Raw genomic sequence first — 25921 nt, forward strand, 5'->3', positions numbered from 1 at the left:
AGAACATTATAAATGATAGAGGAACAAATGCTTTGCCAAAGTAAAAAATGTACGTGTTTTATTTTGGTAAGAGGTGGAAACCACTGAAGTTTTGAAAACAGACAATAATCTAAGAATGGAGAAAATCTACAGTTCAATTTTTTTAAAAAAGCTACAGTTCAATTTAAAAAAATTACCTTGCGTTGTAATTTACCTTGCATTATTTTGAATGTCCTAATAACATAATTATGGTATTTTGTTAGCAGAAATTTTGCATAATTTTAAAAAGCATATGAGTCTTAGGATTTGGGGTTTATAATTTTTAAATGTAAATATGTGAAACATATAAACATGTGGGTTAGAACATGCTCCTTTAGCTCAGAGGAGTTTGTTACCACCCCACCTTCCGAAGCCTACTTCTGTCAATTCGTTAATCTCAGTCTCTGTCCAGTTTTGCACCCTTGCTGGAGAGGTATTGGGATCATTTAGAGAAGAGGCATTCTGGCTTTTGGAATTTTCAGCGTTTGTGCACTGATTTTTCCTAATCTTCATGGATTTATCTACTTTTGATCTTTGAGAATGACGACCTTTGGATGGAATTTTTGTGTGGGGGTCTTTTTTGTTGATGTTGTTGTTGTTGTTTTCTGTTTGTTAGTTTCTCTTCTGCCACGCCCTTCTTCTGCAGGTCAGCAGCAGTTTGCTGGAGGTCCATTCACCTGGGTATCACCACTGGAGGCTGCAGAACAGCAAAGACTGCTGCCTGCTTTTTCCTCTAGAAGCTTTGTCCCAGAGGGGCACCAGCCTGATGACAGCCAGAGTTCTCCTGTATGATGTGTCCGTCAACCCCTGTTGGGAGGTCTTTCCCAGTCAGAAGGCACGGGGGTCAGGACCCACTTGAGAAGGCAGTCTGTCTCTCAGCAGAGTTGGTGTGCTGTTCTGGGAGAATCTCCCTTGTCAGGATCAGCTGCTCTCTTCAGAGCCAGCAGGCAGGAAAGATTAAGTTCACTGAAGCTGCGCCTGCAGCTGCCCCTACCTCCATGTGCTCTGTCCCAAGGAGATGAGGGTTTTATCTGTAAGCCCCTCACTGGGGCTGCTGCATTTCCTTCAGAGATGCCCTCCACAGTGAGGAGGAATCTAGAAAAGTAGTGTGGCCACAGCTGCTTTGCCAGCGCTATGGTGAATTCCACCCAGTCCAAACTTCGGGACCTCCTTGGGACTGTCAGGGGAAAACCGCCTACTAAAGCCTCAGTAAAGGCGGATACTCCTCTCTTGACCAAGCTCGATCAACCTAGGTGAACTTCAGACTGCTGTGCTGGCAGTGAGAATTTCAAGCCAGTGGTTCTCAGCTTGCTGGGCTGCGTGGGAGTAGGACCCACTAAGTGAGACCACCTGGCTCTCTGGCTTCAGCCCCCTTTCCAGAGAGTGGCCAGTTCTCCTGTCTCACTGGGGTTCCAGGCACCACTAGTGTACAAAAAAAATCCTCCCGCAGCTAGCTCAGTGTCTGCCCAAACAGCAGTTCAGTTTTGTGCTTGAAACCATCGGCCCTGGTGGTCTAGGCTCATGAGGGAATCTCCTGATCTGTGGATTATAATAAATCCGTAGGAAAAGCGTCGTACCCAGGGTGGGTGGCACAGTCCTTCACAGCTTCCCTTGTCTACCGGGAGGGCAGGTCCCCCTGCTCCTTGCACTTTCTGGGTGAAGTGACGTCCCACCCTGCTTCTGCTCGCTGTCTGTGAGTTGCACCCACTGCCTAACCAATCCAATGAGATGAACTGGGTACCTCAGTTGGAAATGCAGAAATCAACTGCCTTCTGTGTTGGTCTCGCTGGGAGCTGCAGACCAGAGTTGCTTCTATTCGTCCATCTTGGCCCCTCCAAAAAGGGCTTCCTTTTTAACACTTAAGAAATTGTTAAGGGACTATCATATTCTGCCTTGAATCTAGTCGTCAACATGGTATTTTGCGGACTCATACTAGGTGTGAGGCAGTTCAGTTGTGAGGGATAGAAAACCCAAACTAACTATGTCTTAAATAGAAAGAGGCTTCTCATTTGAGTAAATGCATGCAGAAGGGGCTGATAAATCAGGGCCCCAGGTATCCTCTGTCTTGTTATCCAGTGTATATACCTGATCTCATGGTCCAAGATGGCAGCCCCCGAGTTCCTGGAAGGATGGAGGCAGGGATGAAGAGGGGAGAAGAGGATGTGTGGGTACTCTCTGTTAAAAAGAAACCTAGGAACCACCACGTGACACTTTTGCTTAAATGCCTTTGGCCATTTGAGAGCCACATCAACAATAGTTGGCCACATCTATTGTTGGGAATGAGAAGTTGGGAAATATATGTAGCTAATAATCTCTTTACTATGAAAACAGATGCAAAGGATGTTGGGTAACAGTTAAAAGTCCTGACTATAACTCTTAATAAATATCCATTGAATTATTAAGAACACACATTTATTAATCACTGGCTTTGTGGCCAATACATGAATAAATATCCTTTGTATAATCTTCACAACAATTTTAAGAGGTCATCTATTTTTGCTGACACTTTGTATATAAAGAAGACATACCTTAGAGTGCCCAGTAACTTTGTTTAAGGTGACAGTCAATGGTCAGTAGAATCCAGGATCATTGATCTTGAACATCCTCTTCCTTCACCATGTAATACAACTGCTTATGTAATGTGCTTCACTTGCATTAAACATCCAGAGAACAAGTAATGTGGTTTATTTATCCTCACGTTATTTATTAATTCATTCAAATATATTTACTGAGCAAATAAAAAATATTCTCAGTCTTGGGGATATGAAAAGGATTATGACAGCACATCTCTTTCACTTTTTTATGAAAGGTTAGTCACTAGTCACCAATCATTGAGATTGGTGAGAATACAAAGTGAGCCAACAAATAGTATTCCTGCCCTCATGCAGCTTATCTAATAAACAATGTCTTACATAGTCTAATTACTAGCTGTGGCAAGGGCTGTGCTAGAAAAGAACGAGAAGCTGTGAGAACATATATTAGAATGGAATCCAGTCGAGGAGAGGGATAGGGTTAGGGAAAGCTTCCCTGAGGAACTGGCATCTAGACAGCAATTAGCGCATGGGAAATAATAAATATATTGAATGAATGAATAAATTCATTAATTTAAATGAAGTTGAGGGTCTCTTGGGAATATGTTTTTTCTAAGCCTGGAAAAAAAGAATGAAGTACCCTTCAAGAAGTCCCATATGGCTGCAACTTGCAGAGTAAATTCCTCACATTTCCCAGAGCAGAACTGTTTGTTGAATGAAATCAAATAGCTTTTCTCTCTGAAAAGTTCACAGAATGAAGTAGAAAACTTCCATATCAGATAATTTGAAATGTTTTCTCCACTCCAGTAAGCCCACATGGGGAGAGACAACTTACATATTGCCCAAATAACTCTCTACAAATAGTAGCTGCTCAATGAATATTCATTCATTTACTGTAGATTTGAGACTCAGAAAAAATTCCAGAAAGTATCAGATAATGCATTGATGTTTCAAAATTTATAGACATCTTTCCAGATCCAGGTTAATGCATGCTCTTAAAAAAAAGAAGCTAAGATACATTGGCAATTATATTGAAATGTCTGAGTTTTTTTTTTTTTTTTGGTTTGTTTTTTGTTTTGTTTTGTTCTGTGAGATAATCACATTTTGGTTTAAGAGCTCCTGGAAAGCTGACATTATGTAAAAATACTGGCTTAGGTTGGGCTCCTGCTAAGAAAAGTAAGATAAAAACATTCACATATGACCGGGCACGGTGGCTCATGCCTGTAATCCCAGCACTTTGGGAGGCTGAGGTGGGTGGATCATGAGGTCAGGAGTTCGAGACCATCCTGACTAACATGGTGGAAACCTGTCTCTACCAAAAATACAAAAAAAATTAGCCAGGCACAGTGACGGGCGTCTGTAGTCCCAGCTACTTGGGAGGCTGAGGCAGGAGAATGGCGTAACCCGGGAGGCAGAGCTTACAGTAAACCAAGACTGCACCACTGCACTCTAATCTGGGTGACAGAGTGAAACTCTGTCTCAAAAAAAAAAAAAAAAAAAAATTACATATACTTCTAAAATTCAGTACTTTATTTCTTAACAACACTAACGATAGTAATAAACTAAGGAGACCTGCATTGAACATAGTTTTTCTTTTTTTAATCTGAGAAATGAAAATACAGCCCATGTATTATGAATTACATAATAGAAGCAAGAAAATGTGAGAGCCTATTTGTAGGGGGAAAAAGGAGAGCTTTATTATTTTCTTCAAGAGCCAAAGTCATAACAAAATAAAGTGATCTATACTACGTACACTAGCATTAGGATGAAATAGCTACTACTTTAATTAAATATATTAGTTTTGGGGAAAACAGCAGCAGTGGCAGCAAAAACATTAAAAACAAATACATGGAGAAAATTTAACCAACATATGATATAAAAAAGGAATGCTCTGAAAAAGGCATTAAAGGAGAATAAATACACTTATTTAGAACATCAAAGTTCAGTGTATCTCCTCTCTAGAGTCCAGCAAAATGATACTTTCAGGCAAGCTACAGTCTTGGAAACTGTTTTGATGAAAATGGAAATAGGAAAAAATGAAACTTTATTTAGGAGTTCCCAAATGTTCCCTAAATATCTCTTTCAACTCTAAGTGGATGTCACTCAACCTCCCACTCCACTAGATGGGGTCATGGGACTCATAAATGGCCAACAGCTTAGAAGCAGAAGTGTCACATGGCAGTGGTGTCCATTTAATCCATTTCCACTCTCTATCCAGAGCAGCAAGTAGTTTCCAACTTAATGCTATACACCCTTATCAGGATTTTCTCCAAGTTAATCAAAAAGCCAATGAACTCCTTTTCTTGAATTTGATAGATATCTTAGTAGTTAATGATGCATCCTCAAGCTCTCTTACTATTTCATCTTTTATTTTTATTTCAACAGCTGCCAGTCTAGTTTAGGCCCTCCTTATATCTGCCTCTGGGCAGTTAGCTATAAAAGCCTCCTGGCTGGTATCCTTGCATATAGGCTCCCCTATCTCTAAAGCACAATTCAACAATTATTCCATCAAATTTTACTGAAAGCTTTGTTAGCGTTAGGCATTGTGTTAGGTACTCAGAACACTGACCACTTACATGTCATCTTCCTAAACTCTAGTTCTGACAGTATCAATACCATTCCATAATCAAGTGCCACCTTAGTCTAAATGTGATGTAGTTTCACATTTTGGCATCTCCTTACCTTTTCAATCTTTTATTCTCCTATTACCCCTACAGATATCCAACTTTTCAGTATAATAAGATTTGACTCTGATGCCCGTTGAGCTTTCTCCATCCCCATTTCAACTTTGTTCATTCTATTCTCTTTGTCTGGAGTAATTTCCTTAATGTCATCCTCAAAGATGCTAAATCATCTTCAATAATTAAAATGTAAATGGATTTCCGATGTTTTCATTATATTTCAGTTCCGCATAAAACAAGTATTTCTTCTTTAAGAACTCCTAAGACCCACTTGAAAATTTAACAATAAAACATTTAAAGCCTGGTCTTATGAGGTTGTGGGTATTTTCACAACCCTTTTAATATTTAGTTATAACTTAATTATTGAAGGCCTTATGTTGTAGGCAAAAATCCAATCCCTTGGAAACAAGCATTACCATTTTTAGTTCATGGAGGAATGTGGATTCCACCTAAGAATGTCACTAATATAGGTAGGTTAATAAATAAAATATCATTAAGGCAGCATAGATTGCTATGTTTTGGATTTGTAATGTCTTGATGCCATCCATTGCTTTAAAATGTTTCACACTGATGTATCATTTTGAAGAGCAATATACCTTTCTCCAACATTTTAACTTATTTAATGAAGTTGTTTCTTATAATAAAAGGACACATCTTGGGTGAAGTTTGTTTCTCTTGCTAGACTATGAGTTCCATCAGGGTAGTGATTTCTACATTTTCTTGGGATAACCAATATCAAAATTCACTGGGGGTATCTGCCCGCTATGTGTTCCCCTGGGTTCCAACTCTCACCTCCTAATGAGGGAACCATGTTTAAAAAGCTCTTCAGATAATTTTTATGTGGTTGAAGTTTGAGAACCATTGCCCCAGGCTAGAGATGAACTAACTGCTTGTTTATGGAAAATTCAAATTTTTGCTAGGCGTGGTGGTTCATGCCTGTTATCCCAGCACTTTGGGAGGTCAAGGTGGGTGGATCATGAGCTCGAGAGTCCGAGACCATCCTGGTCAACATGATGAAACCCTGTCTCTACTGAAAATACAAAAATTAGCTGGGCGTGGTGGCACACACCTATAGTCCCAGCTACTCGGGAGGCTGAGGCAGGAGAATCGCTTGAACCTGGGAGGCAGAGGTTGCAGGGAGCCGAGATTGCACCACTGCACTCCAGGTTGTCGACAGAGTGAGATTCCCTCTCAAACAATAAAAAAGAAAAAAGAAAATTCAAATTTTATGGGATGTAATAGTTACTTAGTATAGCCTTAAGAAAATCCAAGACTGTCCCACAGTCACTACCAGTGTCCACTGTGCCCCCCCCCAAAATAAAAGGGAACTACCAAGAGTTGTCAAAGAGGATAGTGCAGAGGTCACAAATACTTTAGGGCTGCCCCTCACACCAGCTGCCCCGGGTTTGACTCCCAACTTTTCAATTTACTAAGTTAAGCAAACTTAGACAACTTACTTAGCTTTCTGTGTCTAGATTTCCCCACCTGAATAATGGGGATAAGAACAATACCAGTTAGATGGAATTACAGTCAATACATGTAAAGCAGTTGAAACTGCAGCGCATCATGCTGAAGTGGTGTTAGACCTTAAAACTAATATGTAATACTATGGACAATGAAACTAATTTCTAACCTAAATACGGTCAATATATAATTTTTTCTACAATTAAGTCTAACTACATTCAGTTAGTTTTAAGCAACAACAACAAACTCCCCTAAATAGAAATGGTTTTAAATTAATAGTCGCTTCAAAAAAGTAAACCTTTCAGAATCAGACCAGGTGGCTTAGTACTGACACATTTTCAACACAAGGAGGTTTTCAGTGAGACACTGGGGCAGAACAAATTTGCACAGTGTCTGCTGTGGACATAAGGGATTCCTTCAGCCCTATGCAAATAGTAATCCCACTAGTTCCCAGAAGATAAACATGAAGAGACAATGAAACCTTTAGCTCAGATTCTCACTTACCTCTGCTTCTCTGAATTTCTCACCTTTGGGGACTTGAGAACAGGCTGCCAGTAAACTTTCTATGCTCTTGCAAGAAGCCCTGATGCAGTTCTATTAGAACTAATTGTTACATTAAAGGCAATATGAGAATCTAATTCATAAATAGCATTTCCCATAGGCATGTCTCATAAGCAGTTTTAATAGCTTTGGTTGAGATAGTTTCAGATTCACAAGGGAATACTGGAGACTGCAGTTACCAATATAGGAGAAGAGTTACCATAAGAAACTCTCAAAAACGAAAGGAACTCAGGGCGCTAACTCCTTTAGTCCTAAGTGCCAGAAGTTGTGATACAGAGTCCAGGAGCAATCTAGCTGGTCGTGTGAAGAGATATGAAGACGGAACCAGAATCAATTTGCCATGAATGTGACTGAGGTAGATTGTAAAACCAGAGGTTCTCAATTTTGAATTTTTTTCATGATAAAAGCAAGTTGCCATCTTCAATAAATTAAGATTTTCTCCATTTCACTCTACCATTTCATAAACTAAAAAAAAGAAGGTATTTTGGTAATATTCATGAAACAATGGAAAAAAACTGAACTAGAAGGCATTTAAAATCTCAAACTTTATAAATATAATAGCAAAATTGGAAATGTTTTCCTCATGGTCAAAATGTACAGCAAGTATATTTAAAAAGTCTTTTACATAAGGTTGGTTAAACTGAATTGTCTACTGAGAGTCTGCTAAACTCGTGCTAGTAGATGCTAAAAACTGTGTTAAAGTAATTCTCTATAACGCTCTATGTTCTGTATTTTATGAGAAACGGTAATACAAATAGTTTGTATATTTGACATTTTTGCAAGGGTAAATATTGCAAATTTCATAAGCTATAAATATGCTAGTATTTTAAAGTTTTTTTTGAAAATAAGTTAATCTTGGAGAAGATAAGTCTACATTAATACACCTAAAGTTTCTAAACTCTAACGGTGTGATTATAACACATTTATAAAAATGTGCAAGAAACTAAATCAAACATTCTTTTAATATTTGAGAAACAAAAACAAACAAACAAAAACCAGAAGTGGGATAGGAGAAGGCAGAAGTTTTACAAGGTTTAACTAGTAGACTTCCTGGCAAACGTCCTACAAATATTGCCCAAGCCCATCTAGCCTTGCCTAAAAAAGTGGTTTGCAGTGATTACGGAGTAAAGTATGGTCATTAGGATTTACAGGAAGGATGATTCCTCTGCTCTCTGGATTGGTGAGGCACTCCTCGTATAAATATAAATGCACCACATGTGGTACCAATGGATCATGCTTAGCCAATTAAAATGTGAATATATAATAGCTGAACATAGTAAACTGAGTTGCCAGGGTATTCTCAGCATCACACAGTGTAGAATAATTACCATGTGAAAACAAATACTATCTTCCTCCTTTTTTTTGTTCAGTATTCCCTATTCTTCTGTTAGTCAATTATTGATATTTATTTAACATAGTTTTAATTCAAGGTGTCACGAGAATAGACTTAAACCAACTGTAATTCCTACTCTCAAGTTGCTTATGGTATAGGAGGAGAAGGAAAAGCAAACAATGACTATAAAAGTATTTTAGTTACTATGATTTTAACATATCGTTGACTGAGTGGGATACAAGGATTGTAGTCACTTCTACTTTGAAAGTAAAAGGCAGGGCTTTCAGGAATTACTTTATAGAGAAGGGAATGATGGGGCTGAATCTAAAGAAGACTGGAAGCTAGGCAATAGATGAACCATGCAGTGTATGTACCAAAGCACAGAGACAGAATAAGCTGGATTAATTTGAAGAACAGCAAGAAATTCAGTTTAGTGAGGCACTGGGTACTCAAAGTGGTAGAGGAAGCAGAAGAGATTTCACACGCAGTTTTTTTTTCCTCTTTTTGTTCCAGACGGGGTCTCACTCCGTGGCCCAGGCTGGAGTGCAGTGGCGCAGTCTCGGCTCACTGCAACCTCTGTATCCCAGACTCAAGTGATTCTCCTGCCTCAGCCTCCTGCCTCTACCTGGGCCTAGAGGTGGCTGCCACCACACCCGGCTAATTTTTGTATTTTTAGTAGAGACAGGTTTCACTATATTGTCCAGGCTGGTCTTAAACTCCCGACTTCATGATCCACCTGCCTCGGCCTCCCAAAGTGCTAGGATTACGGGTTTCAGCCACCATGCCCAGTCCCAGACACAGCTTTTTAAAAATGCAGAGCAACTGCTATATGGTTCATCATGTATTCCAAAGAATCTGGAGTTAAGATCTAAAACACAGCTTGTTAGGGAAAAAAGGCAAGCAATACAATATGCACTACTATTACCATAACTGTGGTAAATGACCAAATAATTTGAGATAAAATATATTATTTTTCAGGACAGAAGCATTAAGACATTTTAACTTAATGCATAGTGCTTGTTTTAATTAAAAAAGAAACATCTGTTTTAAAAACACACAACTATGTATGAAAAACTCATTTCTAATTAACAACTTCAATAGAAATCATAATTTTCCATGTGGGATCATAGTTTTAAAAAAAGCATTAGAAAAAGCAATATACTAATGTCCAGATATAATTAGCTTTAAAGAGGTGTTTAGTAAGAAAGGGAATATAGTTTAGTATATATGGGCATATAGTAATTTTCTTCAAGAGAAAAGGCTAAAATATTTTCCACTTGATTAAGGCAGTATTAAAAATGAATTAGATTGTATGTAATTCAGGTTCTGTAACTAGAAAAAAAGCTGAAAATGAAAAAAAATCTACTTCTTTAATCCTGATCTTTTGAAAATGATTTTTGTATCTGAAAAAGCTCCAGGTGTCTATACATATCAAAAAAGTTTTTATACACATTACTTACAGACATATGAAATGAAATAGATGATTAGTCTTTTTTTCTTTCTTTTCTTTAATTTTTTTGTAGCATTCTCAATCCCACTGTTAACAAACTTGTTAAAAAAATCCATGCGTGAAATTTGTACCACAGAAATTTGTAACAATTTGTGCTCACTTAACTCCCTTTTGGGCCGATATATTCTACATTAACTATAATTTTCTTCAAAATGCAGAAGGTAGATGGTTTTGTGTTTGAATATGTTAAGTTTTATAACAAAGAAACATCAAATAGCCATTTAGAAACGTTAACTGGTTCCTGACTGATGGATAATGCTTACCTGTGAGTTGCTGCCAAGGCTGCCTGCCTGAAGTTCAGAGAATTTTCATGGGTTACTTATTTCTCATTATGTTTCCTCATTTTCTTCACTGTTCTTTCCTCTCCCCCCAGCTTAGGTGGTCATCACTACTTGCAGTTCCAACAACAAGGTTCCCACCTCATCAAGCAAAAGTGTTTTTTATTTTATTTATTCATGTTTTTACTGCAACTCAGGCAGTATAAACCCAAGATTTATAAGGAGACAAGATGTATTTTCACTGTGCAGTCTGAGCATGACCTGCAGTAGGCCTGTGGGCCAATTTAGATATTTCTGTTTTTACCAAGTATAAATTGGTACCAGTTGAGTAGGGTGCTGCTGAAAAGATACCTGAAAATGTGGAAGCAACTTTGGAATGGGGTAACAGGCAGAGGTTGGAACAGTTTGGAGGGCTCAGAAGAAAACAGAAAAACGTGGGTTAAGTTTGGAACTCCCTAGAGACTTGTTGAATGGCTTTGACCAAAATGCTGATAATGATATGGACAGTGAAATCCAGGCTGAGGTGGTCTCAGATGGAGATGAGGAACTCGCTGGGAACTGGAGCAAGGTGACTTTTGTTACATTTTAGTAAAAAGACGGGCAGCATTTTGCTCCTGCTCTAGAAATTTGTGGAACTTTGAACTTGAGAGAGATGATTTAGGGTATCTGGCAGAAGGAATTTCTAAGCAGTAAAGCATTCAAGAAGTGTATTGGTTGCTGTTAAAAGCATTCATCTTTATAAGGGAAGCAGAACATAAAAGTTTGGAAAATTTGCAGCCTGACAATGCAATAGAAGAGAAGATCCCATTTTCTGAGGAGAAATTCAAGACAGCTGCAGAAATTGGCATAAGAAATGAGGAACTGAATGTTAATCCCCACAACAATGGGGAAAATGTCTCCAGAGCAAGTTAGAGGCTTCATGGCAGCCCCTCCCATCATAGGCCTGAAGGCCTAGGAGGAAACAGTGGTTTTGTGGGCTGGGCCCAGGGTCCCCTTGCTATGTGCAGCCTAGGGACTTGGTAACAAATTGTTACACATTTCTGTAGTACAAATTTCACATATGGATTTTTTTAAGAAGTCAAGAATTGGGGTTTTGGAAACACTGCCTAGATTTCACAAGATGTATGGAAATGCCTGGATGCCCAAGCAGAAGTTTGCTGCAAGGGTGGGGCCCCCATGGAAAACCTCTGCTAGAGCAGTGCAGAAGGGAAATGTGGGGTCAGAGCCCCCACACAGAGTCCCCACTGGGACACCACCTAGTGGAGCTGTGAGAAGAGGGCCATCGTCCTAGAGACCCTAGAATGGTAGATCCACCATCAGCTTGCACCACGTGTCTGGAAAAGTCACAGACACTCAAAGCCAACCTGTGAAAGCAGCCAGGAGGGAGGCTGTACCCTGTAAAGTCACAGGGGCAAAGATGTCCAAGACCATGGGAACCTACGTGTTTCATCAGTGTGACATGGATGTGAGACACGCAGTCAAAGGAAACCATTTTGGAGCTTTACGATTTCACTGCCACACTGGATTTTGGACTTGCCTGGGGTCAGTAGCCCCTTTGTTTTGGCCAATTTCTCCCATTTGGAATGACTGTATTTAACTAATGCCTGTACCACCACTGTATCTAGGAAGTAACTAAGTTGCTTTTGATTTTATAGGCTCATAGGCTGAAGGGACTTGCTTTTTTCTCAGATGAGACTTCGGACTGTGAACTTTTGAGTTAATGCTGAAATGAGATAAGACTTTGGGGGACTGTTGGGAAGGCATGATTGGTTTTGAAATGTGAAGACATGGGATTTGGGACAGTCTACAGGCAGAATGACATGGTCTGGCTCTGTGTCCCCATCCAAATCTCATCTCGTAGCTCTCATAATTTCCACATGTGTGGAAGGGACCCGGTGAAAGATAATTGAATCATGGGGGCGGGTCTTTCCCATGCTATTCTCATGATAGTGAATAAGTTATAAGATCTGATGGTTTTTCAAAACAGGAGTTTCCCTGCACAAGCTCTCTCTCTTTTTGCCTGCTGCTATCCACATAAATGTGACTTGCTCCTTCTTGCCTTCCACCATGATTGTGAGGCCTCCCCAACCATGTGGAACTGTAAGTCCATTAAACCTTTCTTTTGTAAATTGCCCAGCCTTGGGTATGTCTTTATCAGCAGCATAAAAACAGACTAATACACCAAATGACCCATGGCTTCTATGCACACTGAAGTTTGAGAAATGACTATCTTTCCTCTCACAAATTCTATGGCACATAGAAAAGGAACATATTAAGATCATAGCCATATTTCTAAAAAGGTAAGAGAGTTCAAAACCGAATTTTCTCAGTGATAAAATAATAGAACTGAAAAAACAACTGGTGAATTAACTTTCAAAAGAGAAATTATGACATTGCCCTAGTATTATACTATATCACACACATCAAGTATATCAGCACACAATAGTAATACATAGTATAATGGAAATTTCTTTCCTTGTATTATATAAATATTATGCTAATGTAGTTTTTACTTTAATAAAAGCCCTAATAAAAATAGGCTGTTTGGATATACTATAATTCAAATGGAGTAGTTAGCAAACCATGTAAGGCCAGGCCACATATATTTTGTTGTTATGTTTACTCAGCTTACTTTTATCTTTTCTGGATTCAGAGCATCCTGAAAGTAGGTGTTATCTTTTTTCTACTTCCTAGTAGGGGATAGAGTGTAGAGTACACATTCATGAAGTAAATGTTTGTGGAATACATGAATAAATTAATAGGTGGAAATTCAATGTATATGTATTTTAGAAAAACACATACATTTATATAAATAAAAACCCAGAAGTTTAAAAAATAAAATTAATATTTTACTACAAATAGCTATAAAAGAAAAGAAAAACACAGAGAAATTGAAAATGAATATCTTGAAAATAAATAAGAAATAGTTATCCTGGCTGAACCTCAGTTAGTTAGCAAAGCACCCAGAATTTAAAATATGCTTGTTATAATCCAAGACATATTTTTATAATTGTGCAAAGTTGCTATTTCTAACATGTTAATCAGAAAGAAAAACTGATATTCTAGGATGCTGATGAGCTGATGTTTAATATAGTGGTTAATTATTAGTTGGAAAAAATCTAGATAAAGAAATAAAACTCCAAAAAACTCAAAAGTTGAAAAAAAAAAAAAAAAAACTTGTTTAACTGCATTTATCAACTCTTTAAATCCAGAATCAAATATGAGCATTGTGGTATTATTAATAATTGCATGCTGCATATATAAATATAAAATGGCAATTTCAATTTTCGTTTCATCAAGACAATGAAGAAAACAAAATTGAATACTAATTAGTGCATGTTTGTCATGCACCTGAAAGATTAGGGGGTTACTGTGCTCATTATAAGTGAGTTTAAGCAAAATACTCAAAGCTTTCATTTGAAGGACTGAATATAAATAGTAGAATTAGGTGACAAGGGAAATTAACAATGAACGATCAAACACAGAAAATCTGGTATATCATTTGATTTCACAGAATGTCTTATACATGATTTTATCTTACAAAATTGATAAAGTTTTTCCTTCTAAAAATTAACTTAGAAAATATATTATTAAAGAATGCGTTAACAAAATATATATATTGAGCATAATGCATAAGTAATTACTGAATAACAATGTTGAGACTAAGAAAATTACTCAAAACTATATGATCACATAGAAATTAAATAACCTGCTCCTGAATGACTTTTGGGTAAATAATGAAAGTAAGGCAGAAATCAAGAAGTTATTTGAAACTAATGAGAACAAAACTACAATATACCAGAATCTCTTGGACACAGTTAATGCAGTGTTAAGAGGGAAATTTATAGCACTAAATGCCCACATCAAAAAGTTAGAAAGATCTCCATTTAATCATCTAACATCACAACTAAAAGAACTAGAGAACCAGAGCAAACCAATCCCAAAGCTAGCAGAACACAAAAAGTAACTAAACTCAGAGCTGAACTGAAGACTGAGACGTGAAAAGCCATTCAAAAGATCAACAATTGTGAATGGGAGTTCACTCATGATTTGGCTCTCTGTTTGTCTATTATTGGTGTGTAGGAAATACCTGGGGATATAGCTTACAAGGGACATGAAGGACCCTTTCAAGGTAAACTACAAATCGCTCCTCAAGGAAATAACAGAGGACACAAACAAATGGAAAAGCATTCCATACTCATGGATAGGAAGAATCAATATTGTAAAAATGGCCATACTGTCCAAAGTAATTCATAGATTCAATGCCATCCCCATCAAGCTACCATTGACTTTCTTCACAGAATTAGGACAAACAACTTTAAATTTCATATGGAACCAAAAAAGAGCCCGTATAGCCAAGACAATCCTAAGCAGAAAGAACAAAGCTGGAGGTACCATGCTACCTGACTTCAAACTATACTATGAGGCTACAGTAACCAAAACAGCATGGTACTGTTACCAAAACAGATATATAGACCAATGGAACAGGACAGAGGCCTCAGAAATAATGCCACACATTACAACTCTCTGATCTTTGACAAACCTGATCAAAACAAGCAATGAGGAAAGGATTCCCTATTTAATAAATGGTGTTGGGAAAACAGGCTAGTCATATGCAGAAACCTGAAACTGGACCCCTTCCTTACACCTTATACAAAATTTAACTCAAGATAGACCTAAAACCATAAAAATTCTAGAAGAAAACGTAGGCAATACCATTCAGGACATAGGCATGGGCAAAGACTTCATGACTAAAACACCAAAAAAGCAAAGGCAACAAAAGCCAAAATTGACAAATGACATCTAATTAAATTAAAGAGGTTCTGCACAGCAAAGAAACTATCATCAGAGTGAAGAAGTAACCTATAGAATGGGAGAAAAATTTTGCAATCTATCCATGTGACAAAGGGCTAATATCCAGAATCTACAAAGAACTTAAACAAATTTACAAGGAAAAAAAAAAAAATCAAAAAGTGGGTGAAGGAATAGAACAGACACTTCTCAAAAGAAGACATTTATGCAGCCAAAAATCATATGAAAAGAAAGCTCATCATCACTGGTCATTAGAAAAGCACAAATCAAAACCACAGTGAGATACCATCTCACACCAGTTAGAATGGTAATAATTAAAAAGTCAGGAAACAACAGATGCTGGAGAGGATGTGGAGAAATAGGAACACTTTTATACTGTTGGTGGGAATGTCAATTAGTTCAACCATTGCAGAAGACAGTGTGGTGATTCCTCAAGGATCTAGAACTAGAAATACCATTTGACCCAGCCATCCCATTACTGGGTATATACCCAGAGAATTATAAATCATTCTACCATAAAGACACATGCACACGTACGTTTATTGCAGCATTATTCACAATAACAAAGATTTGGAACCAACCCAAAACGTGGCATATATACACCATGGAATACTATGCAGCCATAAAGAAGGATGAGTTAATGTCCTTTGCAGGGACATGGATGAAGCTGGAAACCATCATTCTCAGCAAACTAACACAGGAACAGAAAACCAAACAGTGCATGTTTGCAGTCATAAGTGGGAGTTGAACAATGATACCACATGGAGACAGGGAGGGGAACATCACACACTGGGGCCTGTTGAACAGGGCAGCAAGGGGAGGGATAGCATTAGGAGAAATACCTAATATAGATGATGGGTTGATGGGTGCAGCAAACCATCATGGCACGTGTATACATATGTAACAAACGTGTACATTTTGCACATGTACCCCAGAACTTAAAGTATAATAAATTATAAAATATCTGATAATATTTCTTAGCGATACCTACATTTCTTTGAGAAATTGTGTTTGTTTTTCAATAAATATATCAATTTTGATTTCAATCTGAAAATTCAGCTCAATTTACTCTGATAGTTTGGAAATAGTCCTGTTATGCTATTCCATTTAAATTGTTAAAGATATTGTTATTACTATTAGAAAGTTATAGAACACAAAAACTTAAGGCCTTTTTTCTTTCACCCCCCCCAAAAAAAAAAAATAGTGGAAACCAACCCATCTGACTTTTAGCTTGAATTGAAAACAAACCTGCAATACTAATAGTTTTATTTTTAACTTGTATAGCTCTAAGAATTATTAATATTCAATCTGAGTTCAGTACATTGTTGACTGGACACCACAACATATCCTCCAATGATAATTTAATGAAAGTTACTAGTCCAACCTGTGTTGCAATAAACATACTACATTTTTGTATTTGAGAGCTTAAAAATACTGGTCATAAAGAAATTGTAAGAGCTTTGAATTAGGCTAATTATATATTTTGTGTAAGCTTTATAGCTCTGGCAACTTGGATTAGATAATTAACCTGTTCGATTCAAGCTGTCTAAATTTATAAAATGATAATTATACCTACTGTATGAAATTGTTCTGAGAATTAAATTTAAAAATCACCAAAAGAAGATCAACAAATTCATGAGGTGGTTACTGAAAAAGTTAATAAAATAGATAGACTACTAGCTAGACTAATAAAGGAGAAAAGGGAGAAGATCCAAATAAACACAATTAGAAATGACAAAAGAGATACTACAAATAACCATCAGCAACTGCTATGAACACTTCTGTGCACAAAAACTAGAAAGTTTAGAAGAAACGGATAAATCCCTGGAAATATACACCCTCCCAAAACTGTGACAGGATGAAATTCAAATGAGTAGACAGATAATAATCTCTGAAATTGAATCAGTAATAGATAGCCTCCCAACCAAAAACAGCCCAGGCCCAGATGGATTCACAGCTAAATTCCACCAGATATACAAAGAACTGGTACCATTTCTACTAACACTATTTCAAACAATTGAGGAAGAGGTACTCCTCCCTAACTCATTCTATGAGGCTAACATCATCCTGATACCAAAACCAGGCAGAGACAAAACAAAAACAGAAAACTTCAGGCCAATATCTTGATTAATATCAATTCAAAATTCTTCAACAAAATACAAGCAAATTGAATCCAACAGCACAACTAAAAGCTTATCCACCACAATCAAGTAGGCTTTATCACCAGGATGCAAGGTATGTTCAACATATGTAAATCAATAAAAGCGATTAATCACATAAACAGAACTAAAGACAAAAACCACATGATCATCTCAATAGATGCAGAAAAGACTTTCAATAAAATTTAACACCTCTTCATATTAAAAACTCTCAATAAACTAGGTACAGAAATAACATACCTCAAAATTATGAATCATCTATGATAAACCCACAGCCAACATCATACTAAACGAGCAAAACATGGAAGTATTCCTCTTGAAAACTGAAACGAGACAAGGATGCCCTTTCTCATCACTCCTATTTAACACAATATTGGAAGTCCTGGCCAGGGCAATCAAGCAAGAGAAAAAAGTAAAAGGCATCCAAATAGACAGAGAGGAAGCCAAAGTACCCCTGTTTGCAGAGGACATGATTCCATATCTAGAAAACCCCACAGTCTAGGCCCGAAAGATCCTTAAGCTGATAAAATCCTTCAGTAAAGTCTCAGGGTAAAAAGTCAACATACAAAAATTACTGGCATTCCTGTACACCAACAACGGTCAAGCCAAGCACCAAATCAGAAATGCAATCCCACCCACAATTGCTAAAAAACAAAAACAGAAAAAACACATCTAGGAATACAGCTTATTAGGGAGGTAAACAACCTCTACAATGGGAACTACAAAACACTGGTCCAAGAAATCAGGGATAACACAAATAAATGGAAAAACATTCTATGCTCATGGATAGGAAGAATCAAAATCATTAAAATGGCCATACTGCCCAAAGCAATTTATAGATTTCAATGCTAATCCTTCAAACTTCCAAATGACATTATTCACAGAATTAGAAAATAATACCTTAAAATAGCCAAGACAATCCTAAACAATAACGACAAAAATAAAACCCCTACAAAGCTAAAGGTATCACATTACCTGACTTCAAACTATACTATAGGGCTACAGTAACCAAAAGTACTGTTTTGATACTGATATGAAAACAGACATATATTCCAGTGGAACAGAATTGAGAGACCAGAAATAAGGTTGCACACCTACAACCATGTGATCCTCCACAAAGCTGACAAAAACAAGCAATGGGGAAAGGACTCCCTAATCAATAAATGGTGCTGGGATAGTGGTTAGCCACATGCAGAAGATTGAAACTGGACCCTTTCCTTACATCATATACACAAATCAACTCAAGACAGATTAAAGACTGAAATGTAAAACCCAAAGCTATAAAAACCCTGAAAGACAACCTAGGCAATACCATTCTGGACAAAGGAACAGGCAAAGATTTCATGACAAAGACACCAAAAACAATTGCAACAAAAGCAAAAAATGACAAATGGGATCTAATTAAACTAAAGAGCTTCTGCACAGAAAAAGGAACTATCAACACAGTGAACAGACAACCTACACAATGGACGAAAACTTTTTCAAACTATGCATCTGACAAAGGTCTAATATCCAGCACCTATAACAAACTTAAATTTGCAAGAAAAAACAAACAACTTCATTAAACAGTGGGCAAAGTACATAAACATAATTTTCAAAAGAAGACATACATGCAGCCAACAATCACAGGAAAAAAAAAATCCTCAAAATCAGTTATCATTAGAGAAATGCAAATGAAAACCACAATTAGATACTATCTTACAACAGTCAGAATGGCTATTACTAAAAAGTAAAAAAAAAATAACAGATGCTGGCAAGGTTGAGGAGAAAAGGGAATAGTTATTCACTGTTGGTGGGAGTGTAAATTAGTTCAGTGATTGTGGAAAGCAGTATGAAGATTTCTCAAAGAACTAAAAACAGAACTAATATTCGACCCAGTCACAGCATAACTGGGTATATACCCAAAGGAATATAAATTGTTCTATGATAAAGGCACATGCCTTTATGTTCACTGCAGCACCATTCACAATAACAAAGACATGGAATCAACCTGAATGTCAATCAATTGTAGACTGGGTAAAGAAAATGTGATACATAGACACAATGGAATACTATGCAGCTTCAAAAGAGTGAGATCATGTCTTTTGCAGGAAGATGAATGAAGTTGGAGCAAACTAATTATCCTTAGCAAACTAATGCAGGAATAGGAAACCAAATACCACATGTTTTCCCTTAGCACCACTTATAGTGGGTGCTATATGATGAGAGCACATGGACACATAGAATGAAATAACAGATAGTGGGACTTCACCTGAGGGTGAAGGATGGGAGGAGAGAAAGGACCGGGAAATATAACTAATGCATACTAGGCTTCAAACCAGGGTGACAAAATAATCTGTACAACAAAACCCCATGACATGAAGTATACCTATATAACAAACCTGCACATGTACCCCTGAACCTAAAATAAAAGTTTCCAAAAAAAAAGAAAATTGGCAGTTTTGTAAAAAAAGCATTAAAAATATATTATTAAAGAACACAATTATAAAATGAATACATTGAATATAATTCTTAAATATTCATTGAATAACAATTTTTTTAGTTTTTCACCCATTATCTTTGAGGTTCTTACTCTAATAGAAAATCTTTCATATTTACTTTAACTGTTTTTCTCTGAGTGCATTATCATCTTCAGACCAAAAGCAAATTATCATCATCCCACTGACCTTAAAAATAAAATAAGTTTTAACTATTGTTCTTAAGAGAATAAATCTAAATTTCTCTCAGTGTTGACCACTGTCCTGTTCGATTAAGATTGTTTCTGCCTGTAGCCACTGAGATGAAGGAAATTTAAACATCATGCAATACTTTGAAAGGAAGAATGATGCATAGTGTTAAGTAGGCAACACGGGGACAAAGTAAAGTGAACAACCGGATATGAAACATTAATAAGGTGTTTCTCAGAGTAAACATTGCAAAAGCGCGCTATTTATGGTTTATAGAAAGACGGCAATCATTGAGGCTCACAAACATAATTTGTCAAACAGAAACCCTGATGTAAACTGGTGATATCATCTCTCAACAGTTCTGAATTTCAGCTATGAATATTAATGTCTAAAGTTTTATCATGACCACAGTCCTACAAATGCATTTCAACTAGAGTGATTAAAAATGTCTCTGGAATGATCATTCATTAGTAAATATGATATAATTATTTTCTATTATTCTATGCATATTTTAAACCTTAATTGATCCTTCACGAGTGCGATCAAAACTGTATAGATGTGCCATTTTCACTATCTGGAGTTCATTTTGCATACGTGTCTATAGACTGAAAAAGTCAAGTATAACTTAAGAAGCAATTTTAACAAATGCATGTAAATATAAATTCATAAAACAAAACAACAACTTCAGGTAACCTTATAGAGCTCTATAGATAAAAGAAATGTTTATGAGACATATAAGAACACCTAAGAAACATGAACAAAGAAAGTATCTGAAGGAGATTTTGGCCCAGTTTTTCATGTATGGAAGTCTTGCCTCTTAGCCATAAATCAATTTTCCTTTATACCAAATGCCTGTAAAGTAGTCCTTGTATAGTACACCTAATTATGTCACATCAGGGATTTCCATGTTTCTTTGACTTAAAATATGTAGTAAACAGAACAGATCAATCACCTAAACTAATCAAAATTCTGCAATATCTCCCTACTCCACTGAAATAAGGCTAATACCTTTTAGTATGACTCCTGAAGCACAGCAAACTCATACACTACATTTGAACATATCCGTCCAGCAACCTTTACTCAAGTCATGATTTTCTGCATAATATTCCCCAGATTGTCACATAGCACCTTTGATCAGGCTATTCCTTGGATGTTTAGTCTCTACTGAAAGCCATTCTTCTCAGGTCTAGCTCAAAAGCTATCTGCCCCAGGTGAGTTTCTCAAGATAATTAATGGATTCTTCCTCTGACCACAGTATACTGAACTCTTCCTTCCTTTAGTACACATCAACGATTTGTTAGATAGTTACTAATGTGCTTCCCCCAAGAGAGGTTTACTGTTTCACAGGCACCAGTTTTGATCATCTTTCTGTACTCTTAGTACATAGTTCATCTAAATGCTCAAAAAGCATTGAAATGAACAGAAATATAAGCTGTAGGCCTTGATACCCGCTCTGGGAAATCACTTAATATTTCAGTATATTGTTGTTTTCTCCCGTTTTAAAAAATACCTGGTTGATGAGAATGAATAACACTATGAAATGAAATACCCTCAGCTTGAAAGAAGGTGCATTTGAGGTATTGTTACTATGATTCATGGTATATTTTATACTTGCATTTGTGGACCCACTTCTTAGAGACAGAAAAAAGTAGAGTAATTTTTATGTTCTTGAAGTATCATAAGTTGCTGCTAAATGTTAACACAGTGGTAACGAACACATGGAATACAGAAAGTCTCCTTCTTTGATATGCACCTTAAAATAGTGGTATTTACACCTGAATATTTTTAACGTTTTTGATCTTTTTAACCAGCTTCTTAATGGAATGTGCATGTTTTTTACTTATCAGAATTGTGAGCTAATTTGAACTCTTCACTAAATTACCCTTTCCTCTGACCATAAGGAAGAGTCACACTGAGTTCTCACTTGTCTGCTTTTTAAAATGACCAGAATCCTTTAAAAATGACTTGTAACATTAACCTTATCCCATCCCATCTGTTACCTGAATCCATGGCCATCTGTCATTTTCTGCAGCTGTCCACGCATTTATAAGCCCCTTCTTATTAAGACGTGCATAGTAGGGATACCATTTTTGGAGGCCAAAAAGAGCTCGGTGAGTAGAGGAAGCCGTGATTTGCTGGTTTGATATAATTCCACCTTCAATTCCCAATGGGCCTGAGCACTCTGAGAACAAAAGCAGGAAAAAATATGAATGTATTCGAAATAATGCATGTACAACATGTGTCTGTTAGATTTGATAGGATTTTTTTTTAATGATTTGAATTTGCACTACCATGCCATTTACTCCTCATTCCCTTTACAGATCTGTTATTGATCTCTACATTAAGGAAACAATTCTTGCTTCTCATGACACTATCTTCTTTCTTAGCTTTGAAAGTAGTCACTTAATAGACACTTCCCTTCTGCCTTATGATTCTGGTGTCTGTACTGACAGTCTTCGGTTGTTGATCATGTCAACAAAAGCATAATGCTCTTGAAAGGCTTATCTCATATTTTATTTTCCTGGAGATTAGCATGCCTCAGAAATTATAAGCTCTCAAAAAATATCTTTCCATCCATTATTTCTTGATTATCATAAAGCTGAGTTTTTGTCAAAATCATTTTTGTATTGATTTAGCATTTCTCATGTATATAATCTTTATAACTTAAAATTTTGTACCCACCATCAGTTACGCTTCCACAACAAAAGGGAAATGGGTAAATCTGTTAACATTTAAAAATATTATTATAATAACTCATGATATGTTATAAATTATAAAATATATGTAGACAAATTATTTTTAAAAAGAGAGCAGGTAAACTCTCTGACAACATTATACGTGACAATGTGTACAACTCAGCAAATCAAGATATTAAAATACTTATTAGCACTTTAGTTCCAAATTCACAATTCTACATATTGGGATTCTGCATGTATATCTTTAAATTTGCAACTGAGAAACTTAAGAAAATTTTCCAATGAAATTTTAAAATACTAAGATTAAAGCACATAATGCTCAAATGATATGTTCTCAGATATCAAATGTGTTTAGTGTTTCAAATTAGATATGGAGGTAAATCCATCTTTAAAAATTATATATTTGTATTATATATAAAATTATAGATAAATTCTTAATTGCTTTATAAAATTTCAGCAGAAGGTACATTTCTTTTAAATTCAGTTTTGGAAATTCAGAATAAGTAGGGATAGGATATAATGAAAAGATTTTCTTAATTTCATTAACATTTCATATACTATACTGAATATTTTGTCAACTTAAATTTGTATAACATATAAAAAAATTGTATTATAAAAATATACTACAATAATTTATCAGAATTTCTGAAAATAAGAAAAAAGTTCATTGCCACTATTAAATATCAGTATATGCACGTCAACTTGATTGGTGATTATGACCAAGTACATTTAGATTTTAATTATTATCAAAATCCAGCAGTTGTCAGTAATTAAATGTTCACACTTAGATTGAGGTTGAAAATATGAAAAAAATTAGCAGCCGAATTATAATATTTTTGAAAGTTAGGAAGATATTTCTCATTGTTAACCATGTTTTTAATTGTCATAAACATGCTTCTTTTTCTATTCCATGCTCAGATAGTAAGTAGCTCTGACGACTTTCAAATTTTTAAATTTTTTTATAAAGAAGGTAAAAATATATGGATGAGTAATTATCTTCATCAGACTGTATTAGTAAAGACAATATCAATACAGTATAAATTGCATCTTTGCCATTGACAAAAAATTACTTGGTATAAATTTAGATAATAAGATCTTTCTTTAACATGTAATTAAGACTGTTTAGCACTTTATGAAGGTATACTATATCACTTTAGAATCATTAAATTAAGAAGCCATTCATTATTAGAATTGAAGTCTTAAGAGCTGCAGATAATAATCTGGTTTTCATATTCCCAAAAACTTAACATTAAAAGTTCAGATATTAAATCTTTGGACCCTTATTTTGCTTTCCATTTTAAACTTCAAGATCTTTACAGACTTCATAAACGTATTAAGAAACTTTCATGATGACACTGTGATTTTAATAATGGCAGGAGCCTAGCTTTTTAATAATATTGTCATCAAAGAGGTCTCAAGCATCTTGTCCTTGGTTTGTAAAATGTCTGGATGGAAAAATGAAGCAGGCAGGGAGATCTTTTATTGCAGGCCATTTATTGTAGGCCAGTAAGTAGACTAGCAGAGCTAGAGAGCCAGAATTGATTAATGAGCTGTAGGGCAGACTTAAAAATAACTCTGTGCCATTTAGTCGCATACCTCTTAAGACCTTATGCTGAATTAGATATCTTCACAGAATTTGTAACTATTTTAAAACAGAGAGTACATCTCAAATCACAATATCCTATAATTCTACTTCGTTGGTTAATCTATCAACCTCCCTTTAGTAGCTAACATATCAGGAAACTCATGGGCTCTGAACTGTTGTATTATCATATAAGCCAAACACCAATGAGCGATTTTGAAAATATGTATGCGCAACTCACTCTGCCATAAGGCTCCCAGTCTTCGCTATGCTCTTTAGTCCTGCATATTAATTCTTTCAAAAAAATATAATTCAGGCTGGGCACAGTGGCTTATGTCTGTAATCCCAGCACTTTGGGAGACTGAGGCAGGCGGATCACCTGAGATCAGGAGTTTGAGACCAGACTGACCAACATGGTGAAACCCTGTCTCTACTGAAAATACAAAAATTACCTGGGCGTGGCAGCATGTGCCTGTAGTCCCAGCTACCTGGGAGGCTGGGGCAGGAGAATCGCTGGAAGCCAGGACGCGGAGGTTGCAGTGAGCTGAGATGGCATCACTGCACTCTGGTCTGGGTAACAGAGTGAGACTTAATCTCAAAAAACAAAACAAAACAAAAAAAGCAAAACAAAAAACCCCCCACAATTCAAATAATATATATTGACATGATATATTTATTTAGGGCTATATCTTTTTTTTTTTTTTTTTGAGACGGAGTCTCGCTCTGTCACCCAGACTGGAGTGCAGTGGCCGGATCTCAGCTCACTGCAAGCTCCGCCTCCCAGGTTTACGCCATTCTCCTGCCTCAGCCTCCCGAGTAGCTGGGACTACAGGCGCCCGCCACCTCGCCCGGCTTAGTTTTTGTATTTTTCAGTAGAGACGGGGTTTCACCATGTTAGCCAGGATGGTCTCGATCTCCTGACCTCGTGATCCGCCCGTCTCTGCCTCCCAAAGTGCTGGGATTACAGGCTTGAGCCACCGCGCCCGGCCTAGGGCTATATCTTATACAAAGTATTTTTGCATGAGCTATCTCATTGCCATGATGTCAAATGTACAAGTATTACCAGTCCTTAATTCTATATTGTTGCTTTGAACAAACAAACAAACAGAAATATCCCCCCAAAACCCAATTTCCAACATTTGCATACCATACTCTGTCACTTATATATATTCAAAAAAGGCCACCGAAGGAAGCATGACTGTGATGGGGGTTCTTGAGTGAAGTGTGAGTCTGTGAGTTGTCAAGGTACTGCTTTGAGTTTCTGATTCTGCATTTTCCTACTTTTTAAAATTGGGGTTATGATGACACTTAATTTATCAGTTGTGAAGAAGATAATAAAAGCTTTGCTTTTAGAACTATAAATTGCTGAAAAAATAATGAGCTTGGTTCTGTCAGGTCATTTGCATGCTTCTCTTTAGAGGACCTCAATTGAGGTAATCCTGGCTTTTCAGCCCCTTTCTAGTAGGAGCTAAGTATGTCTCACTGTTACATCCTTACATGCTCACGGTGGCTTGTACACAGGAAAAGCCCAATAAATATGCACTGAACGTTATTATTGGGGGCTTTTTTTCTCCTAAACAGTAAAGTAATAAGCAAATCCAAGCTTTAGATTTATTTCACTCTGCAAAGT

General features: G+C 36.5%; 1 protein-coding gene across 2 annotated transcripts in view; it reads right to left on the reverse strand.

The window, feature by feature from the left end:
- EDIL3 (EGF-like repeats and discoidin I-like domains 3) overlaps positions 1-25921 on the reverse strand; it is a 448834-nt gene that overhangs the window by 140804 nt on the left and 282109 nt on the right. For both annotated transcript variants that reach the window (XM_011944229.1, XM_011944228.1), the window contains one exon: positions 22014-22195. In XM_011944229.1, coding sequence (XP_011799619.1) covers positions 22014-22195 — 182 coding nt within the window. The remainder of the gene's footprint in view (positions 1-22013; positions 22196-25921) is intronic.

Source organism: Colobus angolensis, unplaced genomic scaffold, assembly GCF_000951035.1.
Source record: "Colobus angolensis palliatus isolate OR3802 unplaced genomic scaffold, Cang.pa_1.0 Scaffold23, whole genome shotgun sequence".
In the NCBI taxonomy this organism is placed as follows: domain Eukaryota; kingdom Metazoa; phylum Chordata; class Mammalia; order Primates; family Cercopithecidae; genus Colobus; species Colobus angolensis.